At 35.0% G+C, this 19616-nt stretch overlaps 1 protein-coding gene across 1 annotated transcript in view; it reads left to right on the top strand.

Annotated features, from left to right (window-relative positions):
* The window catches only part of Trhde (thyrotropin-releasing hormone degrading enzyme), a 404767-nt gene that overhangs the window by 227904 nt on the left and 157247 nt on the right, over window positions 1-19616 (top strand). Inside the window, 1 exon segment of the mRNA NM_001108991.2 lies at window positions 16671-16808. Within this exon segment, the coding sequence (NP_001102461.1) occupies window positions 16671-16808 (138 nt within the window).

Here is a 19616-nt window from a genome sequence, read left to right as displayed (position 1 = left end):
ATTTGTCTCTATCACTACAGGAATCTCTCCACAGTCAATGTACCCAATGGCCTTACTTTGGGGGTTTTATTTTACATTCATTAAATGATCATGTTGACCTATGCCATAGATATATTTATTACTTCAGAAAGGATTTTTACAGTCATTATATTATTTTGAGATGAAAGCACTTAATATAAGACTTCCTAATTTAGCAAATTGTTAGTGTGGCACCTATGGCCAGCTGAAGGCACAGTGATGTACCATCAATTCCATGACTTAATCTTCAGCTTATTCTTCTTTCATGTGTCCTTTGTATAACGCATTCTTTCCTCCTCCCCACCCCTGCTTCTGCCAAACCACAAACTCTAATTCCATAAATTCCACTATTTTAGATTTTGCATATTCATTAAACTATGAAGCATTGTCCTGTACTTGGTTTGTTTCACTTAGCATAATATCATGGTCCACTCACATCATAAATGGCAGAATTTTCTTCTAGTTTAATGACTGACTCTCCCGTCATATGTTCAACCACAGTTTCCTTATACATCCATATACCTATCAGTGGTCACGTTGAGTTCATGTTCTCATGTATGTTCTCTTGTGACCTTCTCTTCAGTAACAGTGGATAAGGTTACCTAATTGCCATTCTTTTATCTATGAGTCAACGAGCATGGAGACCATGCTTAGCTCCAAAATTATCTGAAATCAGTACATTTTCTACCACAAATTCAGCTGGCTCCTGTTGAGGAAAAAAGGTTAACTTTTTAGAGAAAAATTTACAATAGTATGGTTGTATCAATGGGCTTTAATTATATACTTGTGCTTCTACCTGTACTTTACATATGCAGCACATTAATGTGTCTAGTTATGTATTTATGATGCAATGAAAAATAATGTTATTTGAAGCATTTCATCATAATATTAAAATAAATTAGAACTGCTGTTAGTGCTGGGGTTGTGACTTAATGGTAGAATGCTTGCTTCTCATGAAGTTCAGAGGTACCATGCTTGCTTAGAATATGCAAGACCTTTTGTTTGGTCTTTAAAACTAAAAATAAAGAAAATGCTCTTAAAGAACTTTAAAGTTACCACTATTACATAGTACTAGACGTATTCATTAACAAATGTGAAAATTTAAAACTTAAATGTTTAAGATTATTAACACATCTCAAAAGAGTATCTTTTGTATTTTAGATGACTTTAAACCAGCTTTAAAAATTTCATTACATGGTAGATTATTACCAATTGATAATTTCATTATGTCTCAATATTAAAATATGTTCTTATTACAAATGACATGTCGCCCATATAGGTAAGGCTTTTTTTAAAAAGCTCATTCAACTGCTTGTAATAAAATCCTCTCTATTCATCATGATGAAATGTACATCTTAGATTAAAAAGTAATCAGCAGAATTGTACGTGGGGTGAAATCTGATAGGTTTCGATGGTTTTAAGCATGACCACATAGCCTCAGTTTCAATGCTCTTAGAGTTTGTCTTGAAATGTTTTGTGTGTTTTATTAGCTAACTTATAAATGTTAAGTCTTAATGGAGATTTCCCAAGATGTTTTGAAAATGAGCATAAGTGACATATTTGAGACTTTGTCCATTTATAGATTATATACCAGAAGCATGGGAACCTTAAGGTATTAAAATTTTATTTATTGTGATTCAATACATAATAATGACTTGCAAATTAATACTGGTACCATTACAGTGACTCAAAAATTCACCCTATCAAACTGAGACTTGAAAGCTCTATTACCATTAATATGGCTATTGATAATGAGTAGAAGCAAATATTCTTGATTTTCAGTTTTAAGAAGCGCAAATACTTTCTGATCTTTGGTAGCTTTTTGTTTCTAGGAATTGAGTTTTTAATTTAATGAAATATTTCAATATGCAAAACTCACAAAACCCAAGATAAGGAAGTCTATGTTTAGATTGCCCCTCCATAAAATATTAATATCTTCTGTGAAAATAGAATTTCAAGAATAAGTTAGCCACATAAATAAAAAAGAATGTCATGTGTCGGTATGGCTGTGCCAGCATTATTTTTCATAATGGCATCAGCAAAAGAGTGAAAGAAATACTCCACAGAATAAGAGTGATGGCTGTGTCAGCAGCAGCTCACGGCTGTGGAATGCGCTGAAGCTCCTCTGTGAGTGTGTGTCTTGGGCTGCACTGGAGCTGAGCTGAAAATGGAAAAGCCAGGAGCCAGGCTCATGTCTGGAGTAAAGACACTCCAAAGGTTGACCTTGTTTTTTGTCTAATCTCAAAAACGAGTGCTTTTGATAGTTTTTAGACACTCGGACTTAAACACCGAGGTAGAATTCGTTTGCTGGGAACATTATTATAACAATATCCCTGGGTTGGGGATTTAGGTCAGTGGTAGGGCGCTTGCCTAGCAAGCGCAAGGCCCTGGGTTCGGTCCCCAGCTCTGAAAAACAAAACAAAACAAAACAAAAAAAACAATATCCCTTGTATGGGGCAGCAATAAAGAATCCCAGAATTATATGGTTATATTGTTAAGGAGCTCTTATTGCGATTTGGGCTAGCAGTTGCTCAGAAGAATTGGGAGTTATGATTATTTGAGTGGCCAGGTATTTTCAGAACCAGTAGTCAATACTAAAGCAATCAGTGTTTAGATTACATCTACTACACTGAATTAAAAAATGCAATAATATCTACCCCCACCCCGGGGAACATGCCTGAATTTACCATTTTATAGAAATGAGTCCTTGTAGGCAGTATAATGTAAGGTCAGGAAAAAGGATTGGAAAAATATCAACTCAGAATTTAAGCAACTTTTTTTAGTTTATGGCTAAGGTTATACTTTCTGGGTGAATTTTCTTTTTGGTGCTTGATATAATTTTATCACTCTTGGCTAGTGAGAACATTACTGGATGGTTCCCATCCCAGTTTGGTATTGATGGACATTTACATTAAATTCCATTGTGATTGGAATTTAGCTTAGTGGTAGAGCTCTTGCCTTGCATGTACTAAGGCCTTTCCTTGATCCCTGTACTTAAGAGAGAAAAAAGATGTTTTCTCAGAAGGGACAAAAGGAGTCACTGACATATACTTAACATTCTTTGGTACCACTTGACCACTTTCATTTGAAAACAAGTTTATGGTAACATAATTTTAATTCTGGCAAAGGGGCATAGTACCTTTTCTATGAGGAATCTCTTAGTTATGGATTAGATTCTGATGTGGGTCAAAACATACCCCCTGAGTATATTATAGAGGTTGTCATGATGATTTGCTTTAAATGGTTTGTAGGCAACTGCTTCAGTCTCATGGTAGTCTCTAAGAATGTACTTCATTTATGTCTATTAACCATGGTCTCTGTTGTTTTATTAAAGAAACAAAGCTGCCACGTAGCCTCTGACATCAGTAAACTTAAAGTTACACACTGATAAAGCACACAGATTGTGAATTTTCCCTGTTTTTTAAAAGAACCCTAGACATGAAGAAAATTAATGTAAATTAATCAACTGGACTTCATTATGTTTGTTAAAAACTTAGAGTATCTGAAATGTATTGCCTAAAACATTAACAAATGACCCGAGTTTGGTTACAGGCAGAACTGCAAAAAGGAAAATAAACTCTGCTATGAGGCCAGTATCAATGTAATAAAATGATTCCCGCATTTTAAATTGTTGTGTTTTCATTTAAAAAGGAAGAGCAGAACCCTTCACCATCTGAAATATTGAGCTTATTGAGTTATTTTTTATTTAAACATAGATACATATCCCTTAATCATTTTAACCCGTAAAGAATACTCTGGTAGTCAGAGGGATAAATGAAGAAAAGCGTTTGACTGAGGTTGGCATTTTACTTGTTCGGTGAGCTGTTCATTCCTTATGTCCACATGTGACTCGGTAGCTGTATGGATAGTACTGTCACACCTTTTAAAATGATATTTAATATGCATTCCAATGAGAGTTGGTATATTGCCATGCTATTGCCTGTCATTCAGCAGAATAAAGATATATTCACCTAGTATCAAGGGACAAGGGATAGGCTAACAGGAATACAAGTTTTAAAATCTTACTTTGTAAGTACTGAATATCAGTACACATATGAACACACTTAATTCTCCCTATACTTGTGATTGTGTGTTGTGGTCAAGGTCCACATATGGCCTAAGTAAGCCCAATTAATCAGAAATGGGAATTAGAAAGTGATCCAATTGTTTTTAGCTGGATGGTATTTTAGTTTCAAGTGACTCTAAATGTGGAAAAAATTTAAAGAGTTTCTAGCAATTCTTAAGGTTCTGTGTCATATTTTCTTTCACTGAATACATTTTGATTATGTTTTCTCCTCTCTTAGTTCCCCTCAGACTGTGACCACTACCCCGTCCACCATTAACATTTTTACTATGCTTTCTTATTAGAAAACAAGCAGGCATGTCAAAATAATAACAAAGTAAGAATAAGCCCAGAATAGGACAGAACAAGCAGGTAAAAACAGAAGCGGAATGGAAAGAACAAGAAACATATACAGATACTGACACATACATTTTTACACAGAGAAAACTCACTAAAAATAGAAAAAAGTCTAATGAAAATCAGCAAGATTAAAAATAAAATGCCCAGACAAGCATTATAAGACAAAAATTGTCCTAAAATATCTTTGAGTTCTCTTTGGTTGGCCTGCCCTTAGGTGTGTTTTGTATGCTCACTGAAAGTCCATTGGAGGAATAATTTTTTCCCCCTTTGGAAGTGCAACTGTGTCATTTTGAACCTTAAAGACTTAAAAATGACATTTGCATTGAAAGACTAGAAATAAGTAGAAGGAGTACATTCTTGAGTGTCTTGGGGTCTTGATCTTCAAAATAGGCTCATTATGTGTGTCTCCTTTACTCTCCCCTCTTTTATAGGGGCGGAGATGGGAACAGGAGGGATCAGGTTTGGGGAGGATGAAGGGGAGAGAGTGGTGGGAGAGACAGGTGGACCCGGGGGCATCACAGGATGAGCTGGAAACCCAGTGTAATGGATGCTCCCTTCTAAGACTCCTAGCAGTGGGAGATATGAAACCTGAACTGGCTGCTTCCTGCAACCAGACCTTTAATACATTTTTACGTTAAAACTAATTGATAATTATTACTGTGTTTACATTTATTTATAGTTTTAAAAGTAAAACTAAAAACTTTGACTTTGCTTGAGCGTTTGAAACTCTCTTTAGAGGAACTTCAGAATTACTGGTGTGTGTGTGTGTGTGTGTGTGTGTGTGTGTGTGTGTGTGTGTTTGTTTACATTCACTAAGACACTTGTAGAAAAGAGAGCATAAGGAAGCTCAGTTCAGCAGTATGGCCACACATGCATGCCTGTCTGTTCAATGAGCATATGAGAAGTCTTTCAGAGAACTCCATCATTTGTTTTTATATGGATGTTAAATTTTAAAATAAAGCTACATATAGAGAACTTAGCATATGTTCTTAATGGGTGCTTTTGTAAAAAGCAACCTTTTTTCTTCTAGATAGTCATTGTTTCAGGTTTTTTTACTTTACACCTAGAGATCAAAGATAAATGAGCAATACCTGGGGAATAACGTACATCTCCTGCAGAACTTGTTCAAATTTGCATGGTGCCAAAGCCTTTGAACATTTCCTTAGGAATTTCACAACCAATAAAAATTTAACAGGGTTAGACAGTCTCTAGGACCAAACACCCAATTGAAGCTGAGTGTAATGTGATTTTGTCCTTTCTTATGCCTAGCTGTATTGCAATGGTTACTCTGCTCATTCCTTCAAAGAGTCAACTGTAAACAGAATAGTTCAGCTTTCATCAATAAACAACACCAAAATTCTATTGCAAAAACTTATGCCAAAATACCAAAATCCATAATATTGGCCATAAGATTATACCATATTTGATCTGTTATTTTCCTTGCTACTGGTAAGAAATATGTTATCTTTATATAGCATTAAATAATACAAACTAGTGGTATTCATAATTTTCTAGGTAAAAAGCATTTGCTTATCACAGCTTTTAACCTGAGCACAACTGAAGCTGAGGCCTCAGGGAGCAGCTAAGGAAGAAATTACAACACAGCTCATTTCTGAGCTGGGAGAGGCTGTCTCAACCCATCACCCTTCTGAAGCTTCTCCTGTCATTTATTAAGGTTACTTAAAATTAGGTCTTGATATTACTAGACAAAGATTTCAGAAACAATAAAGTAGCACATACAAGTAATCAAAAAATTAAATATATATATAGTGTTTTCTGTGAAGGAAGAATTTGGATAATTAAATTAGAACAATGCATACAAAATGACAAGTACTCTACGTACCAAACAACTCACCTATTTCAGATGTCTGTGAGGTACAGTAAGACATTTGCTAGGCTGAGAGTTTCTATTTTCTGTGCTATATATTTAAAGTATATCAGACTAACTCCATCACTCTTCTGTTTGGTGGTCAAAAGGCTCTGCTTATTGGGGAATACAAAATAGAATTTGGTGGGCCATCCTTTGACAGTGTTCTGAATAGTCTTTCTGGTTCTACCTTTCATACATTTATGTAGTCCTCTTTGGGAAATGTTTTTCTCCTTACTTTTTATCTGTTCTGGGGATTGAGGATAGAAAATTCTACCAATTACAGTCCTAATTTGGTCAGTTAGTATCATAATTATCTTTGAAACATGGAGATACTAAGGCATGCCATCTTTTCTCCTAGAATGTGCTTCAACAACACCTGTGTCCAATTAATTCCCCTAATCATTTTATGTTCTTCTCTGCAGGTTTTATTTATAGTTCGATGTTGCTCTTCTTCAGGGCTTGGAATATACGCTAGCTTGATAATTTTATATGAATTGGTTGCCTGCATTGATGCAGCTTCCCTTTCTATCCGTGCATTTCATTCGTTCTGTTTATTTTAGGTGGTGATTTAACAAGTACTCAAATCCAGTCGCCTACTGTGGTGAACTCTATGGAGTAAACCTCATGTAGATGTGAGTTTATAACTGCTATGTAATGGCATTTTACATTCATATACATCACGTTTTATCTTATGTATGGTGGTTTCAATATACATAAATTATTTCTCCCTCTATCTGACCAAGCATATCCCTGTCAGCAGTGGCTTTGTTTGCACAGCAGCTCAAACCACAGAGCTGTAACCTTTTCCAGACTCCTAAAATTCACACATATGTTCTGAAAATAAAACATGCTCCATATGTCTCCAAGTTTTAGCCAAACTACAGAAAAGGACAGTTAATTAATCATTATTGTTTTATTTTAAGTCTTACACTTTTTCTTTAACGGGTGAGATTTATTTTGCTACAGTGATGACTTCATTTCGATGCTGAATTTCTCTCTGCTTAGATATACTGCGCGCCTGTATCTTGGTTATCTCTAAACTTGCTAATTTTGCCTAGAAGAGAGGCATATATTTTAAAATAAATTTCTCTGCACAAGGAAACAACAAGTAATTGCTCTTCTGTTTTCTTTTTGTTGTGTAGTGATGGAGGTGACGCACTGTAATTTAAATACACTAGAGTCTTTCAATTGTCTGATTAAAGCCAATTTAGAATATCTTTCCCTCCTGAGCAAACAGTTGCCATTAGAGTATTCCGGTCCCGAGCCTTCTCCCTAGTGATCCAGTTTGGAATACCTGGAATACGATGTGCTCCACAATGATTAATTAAAATAAAAAATTCTGTGCAAAGTCCATTGCCTTACCTTAAAAAACACCATGGAAATATTCTATAAATTCCTAATTTCTCTTGAGGGATGATAGATTATATTGCTTATTATCATGATTGAAAATAATTTGGGGTCACATAAGAGAATATATTTTGTTTTCTTGCCGAATATTATGATTGTATCTTTTGCATACCAAAAAGATGACAGAGTTCCAAGGATTCATGTGGATTTCCCTGTTCACCTTTCACAATTAAAAACTATTTACTGGATCATATTTATGCTAGTTCCTCTGTCAGGAACAGGGGGTAAAGGTATTCAAGAGAGGATTAAGTAATGATATCCTTCTGGTATCACAAGTTTTTTTTTTAACTAGCTAAGCCAGATTCTTTTTACCTTACAATGTTAGTTGATTTTAAGGTCTACTTTCTTAGATTGAGAGGGATGCTTTCTGCCAATTCCGTAGGCTAAAGTTCCATCATTTTGATACTTTGTTGTTATGTGATCTTGTTTCTCCATGTTCAAAACACCTATGAAATCCATTCTTCTTTAGTTCCCAGAAAGTGTGAAGAATCAAAGAATTCTAATTTTCATGGCTGTTTGTCTTACCAACATCTCTCTTACTACTAGGTACTTACATATGATTTTATTTTTGCAGTCCAAATTTGGCTTTCTGGTGAGAAAACTTGTGAAACACATATCAAAATCTTACTAAGAACAGGCAATTATATAACATTTGTATGTATCCATCCCATTGGATGCTATACTTTCTTTTTTTTCTAATGGATTCCTAGTCTAGCTTTTGCTTTGTGAAGGCAGAACCTTTGCTAACTACACAGTGGGTCTGTTGTGTAATGCTTCACAGTAGTCTGAGGTGCTATTACTCATTTGCTATCACAGATGAGATTACTATTCATCTGATCTGATTAAGTATATGGGCTCTCACAACACTGTTACTGTTTGATGCCTCTTACTAAACTTTAAAGGTTACTAACCTTCTTATCTTCACTTGAAACAAATTATTCTCTGTTAAGACTAATGTTTCTCTAAGGTTGTTACTCAACAAATTGACCATTTATCACTTAAAAATACATTCATATAACCAATGAGAAATTTGTTACAAACCTAAGATGATTTTTGATCACTATTTATTTCATTGGTTAAAATAAAATAATACATTAGTCACTTGATAATCACATAAATAATATCTGGGAGTTGATGAGATCATCTTTAGAATTACCAGAGACTTGAATGGTAAATTTTTTCCATTACAATTTGAACAGAAATGTAATCTCTTCATAAACAATATAGTTTATTTTAAATAAATATTATATACAATGAATTATAGAGTTTTACTAATATATGCTGAATACTCTTAATTACATTCTGTTAATCAGACATTTATGCATCTTGATACACCTGCTATTTATATCTGCAAAGTACTGATGAACCTTTGCAGATGTCAGAACAGTTACCTGGTTTTGAGTTGGATGAGCAAATTTGATTTTGTTTACTTGTCTTTTCAGTTGGTCAAAAATTAAGCATAAAAGAAAATATTTTTATGACTAAAGCACAGACAGGATGATTAAATATGATAGAAGCATTGCTTTTCAGAGAGGTGTAAATTATCTGAAGAATTCCCAAGGCCGTGACAACTTACAAGAGGAGGAATGAGCTGATGCTGACTCACAAAGGATAGAAAGCACCATTTCCTTACTAAGCAGAATGCCTCTTGAGGGTAGAGGCTCTTACTTCACTGGAATTTACACTATTTAGTGTCACATATATGAGATGTTCGATAACGAGAGTGTGCCCCAAACTTAACAGTTGACTACAAACTGATTGTCAACAGAGAATTAATGGAATACTGTAACATTTTCCATCTTTGTATTGGAGCTCATTTTTGAGATATGAGTGGATACTGGAATTAGAAATTGATTAGATTTTAAAGAGTGAACTTAAACTGCCTAGCTGTTTGATAGAAAACAGGGAAAGATGTCGAGAAATCTATACATTTGTGTTTATAGAGGGGTATATATAGTACCTCATAGGACATATGGAGATTATTCTCAGGGAGTTAGAGAGAGTGTTAGGACAGAAAGCATTAGTTAACATGTCCATAATTGTTAGCATGGCCTACAGTGGAAGCATAATCAGAGCTATTCTGTTAGACTCTGGATTACCATAATTAATTAAAATTGAGTGATAATAAAATATATTTGGAGGATCAGAAAAGATGTTTATATAATCTGTATTTTTAAAGACATTTTAACTACATAATTGTATTAATTTTTAAATTTTCAGTTTTGAGATTACAATATAATCACAGCACTTCTCTCTTCTGTTTCCTCCCTCCACGTTCTCCCATATATCCCTTCATGCTCGCCTTCAGCGTCATGGCCTATCTTTCAGTAACTCTTAGTCTACAGTTTTCAACTCACCATACAGCTGAGGCTGGCCTTCAGCTCTCAGTTGGTCTGAACTGCCCTCCCCGAGTGCTGGGATTGCAGGACTTGTTGACAATATTGTTGTATTTTACAAGATCATAGACACATCAGTAAATGGTTCAGTGTTTGGTTCTGTACAACTCAGAGAACATTTTGTGTTTCCTCTTGCCTTTTCCCCTTGGCCACATCAAGCCTTGGATAATCCGGAACATGACACATTGAGCTTGGATGTTAAAATAAGGTATCGGCAATTGAGATGCAATCTCTGAGGAGCTACAACTTAACGCACTGTCTCTGAGTTAGTCACGTTTGAGAGCATCATAGCTCATAAAGACGTGTGCTTGCATTTATCTAGGATTCTGAGAGGTTTATAAAGTCTTCAAAGATATTTTTATGGAAATATGACTTCATTTTTATTGTATTCATTGGGGAAGATTTCAGAAGAAATTCATGGTAGAGTCATAGTAGAAAATACATTGGACGTATAAATTCATTCATGTCAAAAGGTACACGTGAAGTCACAGAGTAATACTCTATCACTACAGAGCTGCCTTGGGCCTTGTGTGTGTGCAGCGCTTTCCACAGAAGGTTATGTAAACAAATGTGGAGCTAAACATTTTAGTTGACTGCTTGTTTCATTGTAGGCATTGATGGTGATTACTTTTTAAATTATTCTTCAATGTCTGCTATATATGTGTGTTTATACACATTTGACTTTAATACAAATGAGCTGCTTGAACAAGCTGCACATAAAACGATTATTAACATCTTGGGCGTGTGTATTTTAAATGCCAGCCTTTGAAATGTTAATTTTGAAGTGCATTACTATATGAAAACAACATTTGTTTTCGCTAGCTCTTTATTTTTATTTTGTCTGACAGTATGATTTGGCTGTGGGTAAAATATTAACTATTCAGTTAAATGGCGGTATAATTTTTACAAATAAATCTGTTTCAAATAGAATGCTTAAAATTCTCTTAAAATACTATGGAAACCAGAATTAAGACCTACAATGCATAAAGTTATTTCAATGTTATAAGAACTCACGTCTAAATAATTTCTAACTTTTACAAATAGGACATTGTGTTATAAGTTCCTAAACTATGACAACTGTAATGTTGGCCATTTTATGTGGTTAAAATTTTATTTTCCTTCATTGTATTTATTTTTATTGTTTGAATTCTTGATCTTCCTCCTCTGCTTTTCAGTTCTGTCATGGTGTGAATAGGTGGTGAAAACCAAGAGTAAAATGTCTAACTCTAAAATGATAGGTATGTTAGCAATCCTCATTCAAGCTTCTTATAAGGTAACAGATTCAGGTCAGTGTTGACTTGTGTGGGGTGCTAATACAAAGAATAATAAAAGTCTTTATCATGTGGGAGCTCATATTTCAAACATAAAAGTATGATAGATATTTATTCTTCTCTTTATGATAGAGTTAAGGCAGTGTGGTCACAGATATTAGCAGCATTTTTTCTTAAAACCTGTATTCTACTTTTCATTTCTACAATACTCTATCCCACTAATACTGTATCCTCACAGAATATCAAATACTCATATCTTGTTCTTTCTACTGCAAAATGCATTGCTGGAAGGTGGGAAGTGTGCTTTTATTATATTTCCCCAGAGCATAACATAGAATCTTCCATGAGCCGGACGGTAAATATATAAACTTGCCGTCTTCTGCTTTCTCCATTTTAAAAGACATTCTCATTAGATTGAATCCAGAGCTTAGACAACTGTCTTTACGGAAGAGAATATTGTGGCATTTAAAAATTAGAATGAGGAAGTGCTTCACATAAATCTAAAATTAGCATAAATGTGTAATATCTGAACTCATGTTCATTATTTTAGGTGTACATCTGTGCCCATGGTTTTGTTTATGTCTACAGTGAGTTTTCGTGCAGGATTCTAAGGTATATATTTCATTTGCCTAATCTTGCTTCTCGGAGAATGAGGCTAAATTTTATGGAAATACCTGGCACAGTATTTTGTCATCACAATAGTAAAGTCTATATTGTGTGCTCTTTCTTCTCAATTGTGAAATCATTTTCAATTTCTCTTTCTAGTCACACATTGCTCTAGTCCACCAACTCCCTCCTCTTAGACTTCTCAAAGCGCAGGTCCTGTGATGTCATATAACTACTGCTTTCAAGGGACCTTGAAGATTTTGATTCTGGGTGCCTCTCTGTCATCACTTGTGATTCACTTCCTACTCTGTGTCATACGTACCTCTCTGAACCAGACCCTCCAAGAGCTTATGCTAGAAGCTTTCCTTGGATTTTTAACAAATTCCTCTTTGCCCCAAATGTCCTTTACTGTCATTTATTCTTAGAATACTTAAATAATCCTTAAACCTTCAATTTAAACTCTTGCTTAGAAGCTTTACCCCCCTCCCTCAGGCATAAGGAATCACAGCTTTCTCAATGTAGCCAGTTGGTGTCCTGAACCCACTTCCAGTCTCACACATAAGCGGGTTGTGTTTTCAATGTGTGTTTTGATCTTCGTCTCTCTTTCTACTCCTGTGTGGTCTTTGAATATAGGATTCATTGCTGTTTATCCTTAGAAGCGAGCATGTCATCTGGGATCTAGCAGGTGCTTCACAAATATACAGAGAGAGCTAACTCACTCATTTAATCTCCACAACTGTAAATAAGAGAAGATGCTGAGATTTCATGAGTTTGTGTGGTCTCAAAAGTTGTATGGCCAGAGAAAGGTGGGTATTTACTTCCAGTGCTAGGACTCGTTTGTGACGGGAATATCAAAAGAGTCATTATGTTCAGATTCATACAGATGCAACTCATGTATTCCTTGAGAATTTTCATACTTTCTAAATGTCTATAAATATTTTACCACCACATGAGTTGTCTCACCTTTGTCCCTTACCTTCCTTGTCTTTAGTTTGATGCAGCATTCTCTGATCTCATTCTCTCTGACTTCCCTTTTTATTCTGTCTCTCTTTTTTTGTACCAGAGTTTGAAAGCCTGATTGTTATTGCATCCCATTAACATTCCTCATCCTTTAGGAAGTAGCCAACAGCTTTAAGTATCCTTCTTCCTTAACAGTCCAAGTTCAGCGACTGTTTATAGGGTGGCCATCTTCCCATGGAACGCCTTAGGCTTGACATGTGCACTCAGAAGCCAGTTTGAAGCATCAAGGAGTATGATTACCCAGATAGTTAATAAAATGTAAAGAATTCTTAACTTCTTTCACATATACAGTTAATACTGGTCTATGATCTGCTGATTTTAAATCAACTTTAAAAGTGAATTCTGGGTCTCTATCCATGTTATTTAAAAACCACTCTGTATTTCCCAAAGATAATTTAGTCATTTGTCTAAGACCCAGGTCTTCACTTGCAGTTGTTTGCAGGAAGGCTCTTTGTGAACATCCATAGTCACTTTTCTCCATTATGTGTAAAACTCATTTATTTTTTTCATGTTCTCCAAACTTTATTTTCCCATCTTTTCTGTCTATCATCTCCTATTTTTTTGTTTAAATCTTATTATTGTGAAAAGCCACATAGTCATTTCAAAGCATGGAAAATGCTTAAAGTATCCATCCCTTAAAACCAACTCTCCTTCAGCAACAGACTGTCCTATGACATCATTTCCACTCCCTCCCTTAGGATAATGTTTACTTCCTGTCTATTGGCTCTATTAGCCACTTTGTATACCACAGCTATAACAGTGGGTGTTTCTGCCCATTTATTAAGACCAAACTCTTCAACATGATAATTGAGGATTTGAGTGGTGTGGCTTTTTTAATTGCACGTTTACTCTGCCCTGGATTTGCCCCTTTCCAGCTGCTTCCCCTCTCATCCCTCAGCCACTTTCTTGGATGCTGCTTCCTTTGTTAAACCTTCCTGAACTAATGAATCATTTCCCCCTCTGTGTTTTGCAGCACCCACTGTATTATGACAGTGTTGGTGTGTACCTGTCTTTCTATTGTACTTCATTTCTATTCTGGAGTTCAAGATTATGAAGTAGGCTTTAGTCATCCATTTATTCCACAATTATAGAGTGTGAATTAAATATATATTTATTGAAGAAATAAATAGGCAAATAAAAAAGATGGATGTGTGGTTTTCATAAAAAAAATCTGTGGCCACTTACTCTTTCTTTTTCTTAGATGTTTCTGTAAAGTTCTCAAGTCCATATCAATAATCAATATATCTATATCTGTTCTATCTATCTATCTATCTATCTATCTATCTATCTATCTATCTATCTATCTATCATCTTTAGATAGTGGAAAACTAATGATATTTATATCACTATAACTATTGAAATGAAGATATGTAAAAATTGTAATATCTACATTATCTCTGTGGAATTCATGGTTACTGTTAACACTGAATTTTTAAAAGATTTTAACATGTCCAACTTCTTTTATGTGTTACCTTTAAAAAGTGGTAGGTCATAAATTCTACTAGCCTCAATTATGGAGTGAAATAAAAAGTGAGGTATTGCATAATCACTATGAGTATACTATATACACAGTGACACAACATACATGCACACACATACCGAATTTAAAAACTTAAAAGTCAGATCAATTTCTACCTCTTTAGAGAAAGTTCCCATAGATAATTTTATTATTGTATAACTTTGCTAAAAATCACTCTGGAAATTTTAATCCATAAAATAAAATTATTTAATTCACTATAGCCAACTATTTTATTTCATATCTTACCTTATATTACACAAACGACTTCTTTTATTTCAGTTTTTAGCATTCATAGCTCTAGATAAATGGTAGGAAATTAACTAACACTAGGTAAGGCTGGCTGTTGATACTGTAGAGCCATTGCTGTTGAAAATGATACATCCTTTAGCTGGAAAGTTTCTTACTTTGTAGAGAGGTAGGTGTTTATTTAAAAAAAAAATCAGGGCCCTTTCTCCTGTGAACTATTTATACTTCTGTCAAATTGAGTTTGCCTCTGGCTAGAATTGTCTGTTTCTTTTTCTTTTTTCCCCTCATCAGTATAATGTATTCTGTGTTCTGTGTTTTATATGTATTCCCTTCCCCGGGAGCTCAGCTCCCAACCTATTTTGGCACACAAGTCTTTTCTTCCATTATTTTATACGATTTTTTGAATAAGGTAGAAGGCAAATCATTTACGAGTGATCTAGCTGTGCTAAAGTTAAATAATGGTAACTGAAATTATATTAGGTAGACAAGAATTAATTTTGCTTCCTCCCAAAAGTATGAGGTAATATATCATATATAATTGATACTTCCTTTAACATTAATATTCCTTTGTTGAAATTGAGTTTAGATTTCTCTTTTAAAACCTGTTTACTTTATGTCTTGCAAATCAAGGGCTGTTCATTAAAGTTTCATGTCATCAATATGCACTTGGTGTTGATAAGCAATAGTTGATGCGCACCCAAGTATATGCTCAGTTAACTTTCCTTCCTATACCATATTCCTTCTCTGTTTCCCTTTCTTTAGGTCCTGTGATTGGTGTGCTCTCAGCTCGAAATTACAACTCAATCCAAAATAATACAGTGTTTATCTGATTTCTCAGAGCACACAGGCTCTCTGAGTTCAGAATTAGGTGGAGTAATTTAAGCATTGGAGTCTTTAATCTCAGTAATGATACTCCTCAGTCTTTAGCTATCTAGGGGGTTATTTAGGCTTGTTATCTTTTGCAACTTATTTTTCTGTCTCTTCCTCCATCCGTGAAGCCAGGTGGCCAGAAGGCCTAATAGCTGGCAGCATTTTTGTCAACAGCATCCAAACTGTTTCTTTAAAGCAGAATTTCTGAAACCAAAAATGTACCTTTCTCTACAGCTCATTTTTAATATAGCAAGTCTGCTGTTATCAGAGAAATGTAGTAAATAGAGGAGGGTTCCTGATTTCGGTAGTTTTCAGTACTTCTTAGTGATAGATTATTAAGACTGTGCGATGTCAGCATTATGGCCTTTGATCTAAATGTGTGTGTACATATCCTCACACACTATGGTGTGAGGAAAGCAATGGATTTTGCTGTATGCATTGTGGTTGCCCACCCAACACCTTTCCACCCAACACCTTTCCACTTTTCTGTGGAAAATAATTTGTATGGTGGGATATAAGAGCAGGGAGAGAGAGAGAGAGAGAGAGAGAGAGAGAGAGAGAGAGAGAGAGAGAGAGAGAGAGAGATTAACCTGTTCTAATGAAACTAGGTCTAGTAGTTTGAACAGATAAGATTCCTGCATTGACTTGACCAGTAAATATTATTCGAGACTGGAATTTCCGTCTACATCCTGCAAAATACATGAACAAACTCTCATGTTATTCTTGCTCTGTCTCCACTCTTCACTCTTGCTTTATGCACTGATCAAACAGCCTGCTCCTCTTATTGCTTAGGGCATACAGTAGCCTATTGATTTTGTTTCATGTTATGTTTAAATCAACTGTCTTTATTTTATACTATCCTAAGGGGTTGTTTTATTTACTGAGCTTCCTTTAGATCCGAGTCTCACGGCGTAATACTGATGAGCACCATCAGTTAAGTGACACACACGCTGTTCACGTTGTCTGGCACATCGTCCCCCAGCCATGAATCACCTATAATATTACCCAATCTGCTGTATTCCAGGAAAAGCAGAGGTTTCTGACAGATGTTCTGCATGAAGTGATGCTGCTTGACGGGTTGGCCAGTTCCCATCCAGTATCACAGGAAGTGCTACGGGCAACAGATATTGACAAAGTGTTTGACTGGATCGCATACAAAAAGGTGGGATAGTTAAGAGCCACATGCTATAGAGATTTTTTTTCACTATTGGGATAGATGATGCACTTCATGCTAGAAGTCTTATGTTTTTCTAGTCTTTCTAGTGAATGAAAATGGATCGCAAATAGGAAAGGAATTATTAGGTTCATGTCATCTTAGGAATAAAACCTCTCTGAAATTGAGTAAAATAGAATTGAATGTTTGCCAAACAGTGCATGGGAATATTAAAAGTATTAATGAATAAATGTTTGGGAACTTCATTTAAAATTGCTGTACAAATGGTTTTATGTAAATGTCAGTGTTTAGTATTAAGAATGTTGGCCTCACTAGTGACAAACTCTTTATGCCAGTGCTCCCCAAATACTTTTTTTTTTGGTTCTTTTTTTTTAGGAGCTGGGGACCGAACCCAGGGCCTTGCGCTTCCTAGGCAAGCGCTCTACCACTGAGCTAAATCCCCAACCCCTAAATACTTGATTGACTTATGGAAATGGGTCTAGACAATTCCAGAACAGCTGCATCTTTTAAGTAATTTTTAACAGAGTTTTGGGGAACAAAGCCAGATGGAATGCCAAAGTAAATAAAAATTAAAAGGTTTTTGAATGAGTGAGAAAAAATTGAACCAGTGACTAAATTCAATTGAATTTTTTTCACTGCTAAAAGGATTAGGATTTATCCTTAAATCTCGATCCTTGATTTAATTTTTGCATGAGGATGTATATATTAGCCTTGTCATTTACTAGTCCCTTACTGGTCAAAATGAAGGTAAGACTCATGTTATTTTTAGTGTAAATTTAATTACATTTATTGGAAATGTCTATGTAGATATTATTGATGTCATAAGTTTTAAAAAATTACTAAGTTTATTTTGCTATGAAATATATTTATTTGTGAATATTAGAGATAAAATAATTTACCAGTAGTTCCTGCTGTTCTGATTAAGCTAATGTAAATACTTCATTTTTGTGTTTAGTAATGATTCTCTAAATAGTTACTAGTTAATGATGTAGGCAATAGTGTATAAAGGTGTTTTGTTAATTAAAAATGTCATTGTATTTGATCAAGTAGAGTGCTTTTCATATTTTGAGGAATAATATCAGCTATATGCTCATGATATAGTTATTATGCTTACATTAATTTTATATGAGATTATTTTTTTTGCTAAGTTTGGTTTATTATATATTTAACTTATTCAGTAATAGTAATATTTTATGTATAACCTAGAAAATAATTTACTAAGACATTCCAATGCGATAGTAATATATCTAGCTATTTTTCTCACTCCTGATTCTAAAAGGCTATTAGTTTACTTTAACATGAATAAAAACATGAAAATATTATTTTGATCAAATGTATTATTAGTATACCTTTATATGGGAACACCTAATCCTTTTCCATATCATTAGGAATGTTTCAAGATGATTTAAGCAGGCAAAGAATAGGAAAGTAGTAAACATGAATATAAGGTAATTTTCATGCTACACTCTATATTTTGTCAGAAAGGCATAGCAGTTTACCATTATGAAAAAAAACAGCCACCTCTGTTGTGTTCGCAGGACTACCATGGAGAGCGTTTCTGATGAACATTTTACTAGTTCTGTATCATTATGTTTCAAACATCAGTAAAAATGTAGCCTTTCCTCTGATATTTGAGGAACAATTTTACAATAAATTGAACGTGTTGAAAAAGGTACAGCTAGATAGCTGCTAACAAAAATAGACCATGAAAATACCTTGCCAATCAAGTAAAGAATATGGACATCATGCTAAAATCTTCTCAGCCCCAATTTAAGTCCCACCTTTTCCACACTGATTATCTCAAAGCGAATTAGTTTGCATTTCTAGTAGTCTGATACAAACAATATATATTGTTTAATTGTCCTTCTTTCCCTCATTATATTTATCTCGATACATACACATTGACAATTTATAGGTATGCAACCAGTTTGTTTATTTACTTCACAAAAGAAATGAGCTGTTTCTGTGTTTGCCTATTGAAAATATTACTGCCCCAGGCTCAGCATGACCTTAGGCATCTTTGCTAGCTGCAGAGTCTACATTCCCATCTCTATTCTGTTTATGTATCTCATAGGGTTGTAATGTCTTGTACCTTCCCAGTTTCCAGAGTTTGGTAAGTTGCATGAGTTTCCACAGCTTTGTAAATCGTGTTACATTTTCTCTACATTACCAGAGAGAATTTGGATTAAGATGAAACAACTCGTCAACAAAGTCTGTCCTTTCTTCCTTGAGTTGCCATTGTGCAGTGCTGAGAAATAGTGAACCATACCCACGTGGGTTAATTTCTGGACTTATTCTGTGTTTTGGCATCCGGCAGTCAAGACTGCTGTTTGCTTATAATTAAACCGTGAAGTAAGACCATGTTAGTTCTTCGTCTGGCCTTCTTTCAAAGTTCTTCATTCATTTGCAACCTTTTGCATTTGCACAGAAACAGGTCTGATAGTTCCTGCAAAACTTACACTGGAATTGTAAGGATTGTGTTGTATTAATAAGACAATTGAGGAAATTTGTCGCCATAAAATAAAAAAAAAAAAACGGATCTGCAGCTACCTGTACCCGTGCATTCTCACTTCGATCCACATGCTCTGGCTGTTTCTCTGTCAGCCGTTTGCACACGCTGTCCCCTTGGTGGGTTCTTACCATGCCTGACACACACACACATTGTGTTCCGTGGGCCATTCTAACATGGCACCCTGCCACGCTAGCCCCAGGCATTCTATAGCCTAGCACAGCTTCCAGAACTGAGACAGGTTGTCTCTCTGCCCACTGGGAACTTTGCGCACATCCCCTGTAGCC

The sequence above is a fragment of the Rattus norvegicus genome, chromosome 7 (genome assembly GCF_021556685.1).
Source record: "Rattus norvegicus strain SHRSP/BbbUtx chromosome 7, alternate assembly SHRSP_T2T, whole genome shotgun sequence".
Classification (NCBI taxonomy): Eukaryota; Metazoa; Chordata; class Mammalia; order Rodentia; family Muridae; genus Rattus; species Rattus norvegicus.
This window is presented reverse-complemented; position numbering and strand designations above follow the sequence as displayed.